We start from the raw sequence: 11,309 nt of genomic DNA, 5'->3' as shown, positions 1-11,309 counted from the left end.
GTTTCATGTTATTTTCAGATTTCACTAGAAAGGATAGCGTTTAGACGAGATATGGCAAAAGGGCAGTTCTACAATATAGGCAACAATGTTGTCATTCAGCTCCAGTCAGTTTAATGTTGATTCAATCCAGTTCAATACCAGTTTTGATGTTGCAAGTTTCAGATAGAAACATGTAGGAAGAGCTGCTCTTTAGCCAGTAATAGATGACTGGCTTATTACTGGCCTTAAGGACAATGAACGTCCTTCTTGATAAAACTGCATTTTGGTCCCAGCTGGTCCTGGCCCAATACGTTCATAGCTGGCTGTAGGGATCTGTGCCGAGGGCTTGTCTAGATGCCAAGGTCTTTGCTGAGGGCTTGTGCAGTCGCCAAGGTCTTTGCTGAAGTAGCACATATTGTACATTATATTCTACATTATATCACACAAGGTCAACACTGAATTCTTAGTGATGTCAATCAAACCTGGCATAATGCATCATTAGGTCACTAATGTTTGTGTCAATGTCTCTGTTCACATGTACATGGAAATAGGCAGCATGAACATTCTGCTTAACATCTTCTTTTGCATTCCATGAAAGAAAAAGCGCAATACAAGTTTAGAGTGACATTAAAAAGGGTAAATTACATTTTTTTTGTCAGTGATTTCTGCCTTTAAATAAAACTGAGACTTTTTGAAGTTTATGGTTAAGGACAAGAGCAATGAGAAAGAATTGAACAACACTGTGTCCTGCAGTGCTGTGTTATTTGTGCCAGTAATAGAGATGGATGGCAGAGGGGTCAGTGTGTAGTTCCACACACACACACACGCACGCACGCACACGCGCGTGCACAAACACTCAGAGCTGTAATCATGAGGCCAACACAGCTCTAAAAGTCCCCCAGGGGGGTGTGGATGGTGTTCTTTTTTTTTTTTTTTTTCCTTTCAGGTCAATAGTAATCACATCCTATGTGTGTTCTGTGGGATGGTCATGTGGGCAGTGAGAGTAATGGGGGCACAGCTGTTCAGACGCCCCGCTGTGTTGGTTTTCCAAGCACTCTCTGTTTCTCTAACCTCAGTGCCTGTGGCCATCTCACAGGGCTGCGCTGACAGAAAAGACTGTAGCTCTGTTCCAAAACCTAGTGAGCTGCCTGCATACGTGCCATTTTAAGATACCATAGGTGCAATCCAGATGAAAAGCTTGTTTCAAATGGTAGACAACTACATTATGCTGCAAATCCTATTACCAAATTCATCAAAAGGCAGAATCATAATGCAAGAATATACAAGATGATGAACAAAATGTTGATTATAAATATAACTAATTAATTACCGAAAGCTAGCAATAATAATAAAATTAAATAATAATAATAATATTTGCATTAAAAACATTTTCCCAAAAATTGTCTAAATATATATACAGTATATATATATATATATATATATATTAGGGCTGTCAGTCGATTTACATTTTTAATCTAATTAATTACAGGGTGCTGCGATTAATTAATCTAATTAATCGCAAACTAAATTTGGCTGTGAAAATACCCCCAAAAGATAATTTAAAGCTATTGTTGTGTTAAATGTTTAGGCTACAACGGCCTAACATAAACTATGGAACATAAAAGATAATTTGAGAAACATCTCAGTATTTTTTGTTCATGCAATGAAAGTTACTGGTAACCAAATACCTTCTTTTATGTTGTGCAAAAGAAAGTTAGTCATTCAGTTTTGAGACAACATGAGGGTGAGTAAATGATGACCAAATTAATTAATTAATTAATTTATTTATTGTGAACTATCCCTTTAATGTTTTTTTATTTACTTATTTTTTTTATAAATGAAATCATACTCTAAAAAAGAAACTAAAACTTCCAGCAGGTGGCGGTAAATGTCTTTATGAGTCGATTTGTTCAAAAGGCTGATTCATTCAGGAATGAAGTAAACGGCTCACTTTATGAATGGGCTACTGAATCATTGATTCACCCGATTCGTTCAAAACGCTTAATCATTCAGAAACTAAACATCCTGTTGCTCAGAGACACACAACAATTCTGCTGTGGCTTTATAGGTAATATTTTCATTGGCAAAATTGAACAAAACACAATATTGTGTATAAAATATAACACAATATTAACTTCTTATTTACTGAACTGTTGTATCCCATCACATTTGCACTCCTGCAAATCAGGACAAAAGCGGCACTCGTGTGATATCGCTTATCATATAAATATGAGACAAAAAGATATGAGAGATATGAGACATATATACAATATCTTAAATTTTAGGGTATAACTGCATTTATGGAGTTGTTGCCTTGCATCATATTTGTCAACAGTCAACTGTATGAAATGTAAGATGATGTACAGGTCTGGGGGCGGGGCCAGTGCGTTAACTGCGTTAAAATATTTTAATCACATTATTTTTTCATAACTAATTAATTAATTTAACGTTAAACTGACAGCCCGCCCCTAACATATATATACATATAGGTAAAGGGTTAGTTCACCCAAAAATTACTCACCTTCATGTCGTAAGACCTTCGTTCGTCTTTGGAACATAAATTAAGATATTTTTGATGAAATCCGAGAGCTTTCTGATCCTACATAGACAGCAACGCAACTGACACGTTCAAGACCCAGAAGTGTAGTAAGGACATTGTTTAAATAGTCCATGTGACATCAGTGGATCAACCGTAATTTTATGAAGCTACGAGAATACTTTTTGTGCGCAAAGAAAACAAAAATAACGAATTTATTCAACGTCTTCTCTTCTATGTCAGTCTTCGAAAAATATAAAGTCTAGATGGTGAACTGTTATAAAAATGCTTATAGTTCATGCAATACTGGAAATTATCAGTTAAAGTTGTTTAAAATGATTGACTATTTTACCCCCAAATTGTGTATCATATACACAATTAGCACATAGAATAATAAAAGTGCAAGATGGTGGACGAAATGTGGATTATAAATATACGTATACATATAAAGATCTCTAAAATTGCTTGAAATAAAAACATTTTATTATTTGTTTAACTATTTATTTTACCCCCCAAAAATATAAATTCAGAAAATTATCAGTAAAATTAAAATAAATTTAAAAATGACTATTTTACCTCTAAAATTGTGTTTCCTACGTATATCTGTTATCAACATTTTCAACAATTTTGGGTTTATATTGCTCGCTAACCTAAATATACATGGCTCATTATTTGGGGATCGAATTGTATTTATAATCCTCATTTCGCCCACCATCTTGGATTTATAATTTTTAATAAGCATAATAGTAATTACTGTAAATACTGAATATTTCACCCCAGAATTGTGTGTGCTACATATATTTAGTTCATGTCAAATATAAATCAAAGGAGAAAATGTTGATTATAAATATAATTTGTTTAATATTGAAAACTTTAGATGAAATTTGTTTCAAATAATTAAAAAGTACTATTTTACCTTAAAATGATCCATTTCACAAGCCGCTTGTCCTATATGTAGGACTTCTGATAAATTTTGACAAATTTTTTTTTTTATGATATTTTTACCCACGACCCCCCCCCCCCCCCCCCCCCATCTTACTGCAGGAAGCTCTCACAGACGGCAGCTGTAGCCTATAGCTACGGTTTAGAAAGGGCTTGTGTGTTCTGATTTAAGCTCTCAGCTGACAGACAGTAGATGTAGAGCAGCTTATGGTGTTGTCGGTACTGTCAGGTCAGGTGCATTTCATTTAGAGCTCAATTGTTTTATCTTTGTTGTCACAGTTTCTCATCCCCGCTCAGAGAAAAAGCAGCACAGTTCCCCTCCAGAAGCTGCTTATTTGCTTCTTTCCTGCTGCCCCTATTTACAGTGAAATATAGCTGTAAGTAACATCTGTGCTTACAGCTCAAATTTCAGAAAACCACAACCATGTGGTTCTTCCGAGTACATGCTGACATTTATGATGTGATGTTTTTGTCTGCATTATCAGCAACAAAGTGGCCGCAATGTGCAAAAGTTTCCCGTTGAGACTGAACAACGTTATTCGCAGCTGTAAATGTGCCACTTCCAAATTGATTCATGAAGTTCGCTCTGTAAACCTGACAGATAATGAAATGGTTTATATCACCCCACACAGCTGGACAGTCCTCTGACCATAACGTGCAGATGTGTTCTAATTTAGGGTCTGAACAACCATTTTCTTCTGGTGTTTTCTGAAGCAACAGCATTCAAATAAAAGTACATTATCCAGTGCATACATACACAGACATGTAACGCCAAACCTCAAAGGCTCTCATTTGATTTTAAGAATAAATAAAGGCTCAAATCTGATCTGTTCTTCATATGAAGTTGTCCTAAATCCACTTTTCCATTCTGACTGAAGTTGCAGTCAACAGTAACTCCAGTCTCAACAACCTGTGATGCTTCAGTTCGCATTGGCAAAGGCTGCACTGCATAGACGTTTCTTCACCATCAGATAAAAATAAAGACTCCAGCATGTTTTAAATTGTACTGTACGTTGAGGTCATGACCAGAATCATGGCTTCTGAACTTATGGCCATTAAGGGGCCCACGCATGACTAACCAAGGCTATGTAACAAGATCATGTCTAAAGAAAAAAAATCCTTTTTGCTTCTTTCTGCAACTGAATAAATGGTAGAACCTCATCTGTCCTAAAAAGCTCTGCATCAGGCACAGGCTGGTAAGATTTAAATACTGTTGTTCGGAGCAAAGTCAAAAATTAGGAGCTCAGAGTCGAAATGCTATCAAAAGGGAATTTATATTTAAAAACTATATTTAAAATATTTTTGATTTATATACATTATCATTATTATAAAATTGTCCCTATAGTGAAATTATATATTTTTTACCCTTTTTTAAAAGAAATTAATGTTTATTCAAGAAGCGTGCTTTAAATTGATCAAAAGTGACGGTAACGTTTTTTTTTAAATACTAAGCTGCATAATTGTTTTCAATAGTGATTTTAAAATGATTTTTAACAAGTTTTCAGCACTAAATAAATTGCATTTATAATGAGTATTTTGTCCACCGTCTTGGTTTTCTTTTTTTTTTTCTTAATGCATTCAATACTGAAAACTACTATAAAATTGTCAGAAAATACTAAGCTGCATAATTGTTTTCAATAGTGATTTTAAAATGATTTTTAACAAGTTTTCAGCACTAAATAAATTGCATTTATAATGAGTATTTTGTCCACCGTCTTGGTTTTCTTTTTTTTTTCTTAATGCATTCAATACTGAAAACTACTATAAAATTGTCAGTTTCCACACAAATATAATAGGCAGTTTTTGATCATTTTAAACTCATTTTTAACAATAGCTGTTGTATTATATATATATATTAAGCTGCACAACTTTTTTCCAACACTGATAATAATAATAATAATAAATGTGTCTTGAAGGATCATGTGACACCGAAGTAATGACTCCTTTAAAATATAGTAAAATAGAAAATATTTAAAATTGTAAAAATATAATATTTCACAATATAATAATCTTTATTTTTCTATAGCGCCTTTAAATGTTACTTCTCAAAGTGCTTTACATAACAAATAAAACATCAAAATACACCATATAAAAATTTATGAAAATCAGCAAAAACACATTCAAACCACATTAGAAATAAAAAAAACAAAATTAATATAAAAATTTTGAATAAAAGCTACCCTAAAGAAATAAGTTTTAAGGTGAGATTTAAAAATGTTAAAGGGGTCCTATTATGCTCTTTTATAAAGTCTTGATTTTGTTACTATTACTACACTATTACAATATAATAATCTTTATTTTTCTATATATACTTCTCAAAGTGCTTTACATAACAAATAAAACATCAAAATACACCATATAAAAATGTATGAAAATCAGCAAAAACACATTCAAACCACATTAGAAATAAAAAAAAACAATATAAAAATTTAAACAAAGGCTACCCTAAAGAAATGAGTTTTAAGGCGAGATTTAAAAATGTTAAGAGAATTTGCCTGCCTTATTGCAGTAGGAAATATTACTCAAATAATACTGTTTTAATATATTTCGGATCATAACAAAATACACCATATAAAAATTTATGAAAATCAGCAAAAACACATTCAAACCACATTAGAAATAAAAAAAGCAATATAAAAATTTAAATAAAGGCTACCCTAAAGAAATGAGTTTTAAGGCCAGATTTAAAAATGTTAAGAGAATTTGCCTGCCTTATTGCAGTAGGAAATATTACTCAAATAATACTGTTTTAATATATTTCGGATCATAAAGATGCCGCAAATGCAGCTTTGTTAGCATAAGAAATCTTTTAAAATTCTAAAATCTTACTGACCCCAAACGATTGAATGGTAATGCATGTCTTGTATATTATAATATTTATATGATTTTAAGTAATAGCCATATTTATTCAAAAGTTCCCCTTAAAATCACAAAAAAAAAAATTGCTTCTAAATAAAAGGTTTCTAATAAAAACATTTCTGACGCTGGTGCTCCTGTTCTTCTACCACTTTCTGAAACCTTTTTAGAAGCCTGAAACTTTTTGCTTGTTTGGAGTTTGGCTCGATTTAGCCTGGAGTGCATGAAACGAGTGAATAATATGAATGGTTTCGGACTGTCTGGGATATTGGATGTCTTTTTTTACCCTAAATGTTTCCCTCTCCACTAGATTTCGAGAACTGTCAGAGCAGTGCTGACTCCGTATTCTCTAATCCTTGCCATGGGTTTTGCAACCAGAGGAAGAAATCTATATTTAGATGCCATGGGTGAACGCGTTTAACTTTAGTCCAGAGTCGCTCCATTCATCACAGGAACACACTCAAAGGAGGGCAAACCTTGAATCCAGCTTCAGGCCCTGATATTAATGACTTCTGTGGTCGACCGAATGGCAAACACTTTATATTTATTTAGTGTATTGGCCTACAAAAATAACATTTTGCCTGACAATACTTGATTATCCTGAAGCAATTCACATTCTGTGGAAGCAGAAGGATTTAAAAAAAAAAAAAAGGTTCATGGTCTGTTTGTCAAGTCTTCACACACTTCTCTCTCCTGCACAGGATATGTGTTTTGGCTTCATTCCAGATGAAACCATATGGAGGTACTCACTCACTCACACACACACACACCTGAAGATATTTTATTACCACAGGAATCAAACTGATGCAGCCTTAAATTGCATTTTTGCCATTATCAAATCTCATAATGGATTCAGTACTGCTGATTCAATAAAGAAAATAAATCAGAGCAGGTAAGTATAGATATACTTTAATATAATTTTATATTCTCATCCAGTCGAAAATACAACTTTTGAATGAAAGGCACAGTACGACCAGACTTTTCCTTAGTCTAACAAAAAAAAAAATACAGAAAGCAGACTTTGCTTACAGAATAAATCATATTTTAACAGAAACGGGGGATTGGAAAAAGTTGGAATGCCTACAAATCAATATGAAATAGAAATGTTTAAAGCGATAATTCATTAGGCTCAATCAACTCCTAATATTGCTTATTACAGACATTGAAAGTGGCACACGAGTAACATTGTTAGGGGGAAAAGAAGAACATTAATATATGCACACAAAATATTTAAGGACACAAAATTGATAAGAGGGCAAATATTAAAGGGTCTGTAATGGAAAACTATGATCTGACAATGTAGTGCAACTTGTCTCTGTAAACAATGCAAGTGAAGGAGACGGTATGTCATGGTTGCCGGCATATGAGAAATTAAAATTGCATTGGTCCAAAACAACAACAACAACAACAACAACAACAACACTAACAGGCTCATGAAGACAGAAACCGGAAAAATAAGAGCTTTATTGTGGTTTCCCTTTTGAACAATCTTGGTCAAAGCATTGCTAAAAGAACAAAATGAACCACACAATGGTGATGATATTCTTTGGTATTTTTATTCTTGCATACTTGGTTGTTTCAAATCCATTTTGTTCTCCTTTTTGTATTTTCATTTCAGGGTTGTTTTTTTTAAGTCAAGTCGTCCAACTATCCATCACTGGCACTGACTGCCACTTTTACAAAAAGCATCGATGTCTCACCAAAATGGTTCTTTGTAAAACAATTGATCAAATTTCCCTTCGATAAGAGGCATAATTTGACCAAGCACACTTACAAATTCAGTTAAGACTTCACTTCCCGTAGCAAAGAAACCAGGTGGTTAATTGAATATATAGAGGCTAAAATAAAACACAAATGGATGAATCTCAAAGTTTGTTAAGAACATGTCCTGGTGATATTTCACCCAAAAATCACATTTTGCTTAAAATGTATACGGTTTTAAATTTATATTTTCAAAATTAGTTATATTGCTTTAAATTAATGTGGACTTAAAATCTTTTAAACAGCAGTTTACTCTTTTGTTTTACAAAACAAAACAAAAAACTATACAAAAACAAAACAGAATAAAAAAAACTAAACTAAAACAAGAAACAAAAAAACACAACAAAACTAAAAAACAAAACAAAAAACATAAAAGCAAAAAAAAAAACAGAACAGAGAACACAGAAGATTAAAAAAAAAACAGAAATTAAACAGAACACAAAACAAAACAAGAAAAACTAAAATCTTAAACATCTTGGCATTATAATGTGCAAAACACAAACACACACCCAATGGAAAAAATGCTTCTAAAACATAACGATATTCCGGGCCAAAACAGGAATACATTATATTCAAAATCTTTTTTGTTTGTTTTATTTTGGATTAAAACATGACCTGGACATGTTTTTAAGATTCACCCAAACATAAACAAAGCTCCCTGTGTCACTTCAGTTATAACCCCTGCTCACGGTGCACCTACAGCACCCGATTTTTAAATGAATTAGAAACCGTATTACAGGATCCTGATCAGAACCTGTAATAGCAGCAAGGGTATTCACTGAAACATCAGATATTACAATCAACTTTCACACACACAAACACAAGTGTGATCACAGCAGTTTGAGTCTGTATTCTGCTGATTTTCACATGACCCTTTAATCCATGCTCATGTGCAAACTTCTTTAATTAGCCCCGGATTGGACTGGAGCCAATGTTGGCATGATTGATAGAGGCAACGAAATAGCGACTCCCTTGAAGGTGAACGAATGTGTTCCAGAATCTGGTAGCACATTTGTAAAAGTACTTCAGAGGTCTTTTTTGAGTGGCGGGGTGGGGGGCACAGAACGTCCCCCGTTCTGGACACTACCTGTTAGTATTGCTCAGCTGTGAGAGTTGTGTCAGGAACTCTCGCAGTTCTTTAGCTGCCTGGAAGCGACCGTACTGTTTCTGGGGCCGGGTGCACTCGTCTAGCAGGGCCATGAGGCGGCCGTCTTTGACCACATCGGCAGGGGGGTCGTGGAGGAGACCGCCTGTGGTGCCACGCCAGGTGGCGAATCTGGAGAGCAGGTTCTGACAGATAGCGTAGTAGTTGTGGTCCACGGTGACTCGAGAGCAGAGGATGTCCTTGGAGAAGGAGAGACAGGCCTCTTTGTCGCATTCCTCGTAGCGGCTCTCGTACCACACGTCATAGTTCTCTGGTTTATCTGATTGGATTACAGAAAATACAAATATAATATCTGCCAAAACAATACAAGAGAAGAAACCTCAAAATCAACATGAAACTGCATTTCCATCTCATGTTTCTGGGTGAAAAGGGATAATACTGAAGGCTGAAGTTAGGACCCTGTAACTCCAGTTTACAGTATAACACGGTCATTGAATTTAGCAAATTTTAGATGAATAAGTCAAAAGTAGGGCTGTATGCTTAATTCACGATGTGGACTTGTGTTTATGAATATAAAAGTGCAAAAAGACAGCTATTTAAATATTAGTCAGCAGAACACATGAACTTCAACTCCAGAGCTGCTCTCAGGGTTCACTTCATCAGAACCTTTTCATTTGATACAAATCATTTTCATGTCACATTGAGTAGATACAGACGCTCAAAGGTCTTCATCCATCAAAAAAAGTTAAGTTTAATTAGTTTATTTAGTTTAGTATAAACTATGGAAGCCCGTTTCTGCCACTGAATAAAAAATAAAAAAGGTAATTGCGACTTTTTTTTCACAATTCTGACTTTTTTCTTAGAATTGCGTGATACAAACTCGCAATTGCGTGTTATAAAGTCAGAATTGCGTGATATAAACTCGCAATTGTGAGACAAATTCGCAATTCTGAGAAATAAAGTCAGAACTGCGAGAAATAAACTCGCAATTCTGAGAAAAGTCAGAATTGCGAGTTTTTAATCTCACAATTGTGGCTTTATATCTCGCAATTATGACTTTATAACTCGCAATTGCGAGTTTATATCTCAATTCTGTGAAAAAAAGTCAGAATTGTGGGATAAAAAGTCGCAAGAACCTTTTTTTTTTTTTTTTTCAGTGGCGGAAACAGGCTTCCATAATAAACAGAGTACGTGCATTCACGGATCTCAAAAGTGAAAGTGAAACTAAAAAGCGATGCATTCAAAAGCAGTTTTAACGGCAGGTATAATAGCGGCTCCTTGATGCCCGCAGTTTATATACAGTATAATTACCCAATGATATAACTGTGAGAGAAAGTATTGAAATATCTCGTATTTATTCCGTATACACATAATTTTCTTTCCAAACACGGTATTGGGATGCGCCCGGATTGCGGGGGGTATGGAGGGTAGGCTTGCTGCAATAGACGGTGTTTTCGGTTATACCGGTGTTAAGCCGCAACATCGTTTACGTCATTTGCCCACCGCATACGTCATTATGTATTTTGAACAACTATTGAATAGTTTAAGAATTGCTATTCATGATTAGTATGTGTGTGTTTGAATCTTCATGCTTGAAACGTTTCTTCCAATCAATTCTTGGTCAAATGTATCATATTCTTGTTATAGAAATCATGTCCAAAATTATATTCTGCAAAAACGGGAAAACCAAAACCATGTGAATGATGAGATAACAGTTGATTTATGTTTAGAAAGGAAAAGCAAAGGCGCCTGTTTGGCAATATTTTAGATTTTGAAAAGCCTATTGACTGGAAGTTTTTTTTAAACATTTGTTTCTTATTTATTTGGTTCCACAGTGTTTGCTGATTACTATATTTAAACTTTGGGTATTTTATTTATTTTACATCAAGGTGTATATGCCGTGCCTCCAAGCTTTCTTATTCATTTTGCTAATAAATGTTCTATGTTTCTTATTTATTTGGTTCCACAGTGTTAAACTTTGTGTAGCCCAAATAATTTGTTATTTTATTAGGCATAGGCCTATATGGTGTATTTTTATTCATTTGTTAATAAAAGTTCTGAGTTTGACGTTGTTGTTGCTTGAATTGAATCAACACTGAATTGCCCCTAATTTGAAAGTGAAAGTAAAAT

General features: G+C 34.1%; 1 protein-coding gene across 1 annotated transcript in view; it reads right to left on the bottom strand.

Moving 5' to 3' along the window:
• Positions 1-8,654: 8,654 nt before the first annotated feature.
• dipk2aa (divergent protein kinase domain 2Aa) overlaps positions 8,655-11,309 on the bottom strand; it is a 39,484-nt gene continuing 36,829 nt past the window's right edge. Inside the window, exon 4 of the mRNA XM_016291539.1 lies at positions 8,655-9,498. Within this exon, the coding sequence (XP_016147025.1) occupies positions 9,158-9,498 (341 nt within the window). The 3' untranslated portion in view covers positions 8,655-9,157. The remainder of the gene's footprint in view (positions 9,499-11,309) is intronic.

Source organism: Sinocyclocheilus grahami, unplaced genomic scaffold, assembly GCF_001515645.1.
Source record: "Sinocyclocheilus grahami isolate Dianchi unplaced genomic scaffold, SAMN03320097.WGS_v1.1 scaffold273.1, whole genome shotgun sequence".
Lineage (NCBI taxonomy): Eukaryota > Metazoa > Chordata > Actinopteri > Cypriniformes > Cyprinidae > Sinocyclocheilus > Sinocyclocheilus grahami.
Note: the sequence above shows the minus strand (reverse complement) of the source record. Positions and strands in the feature narration are given on the sequence as shown.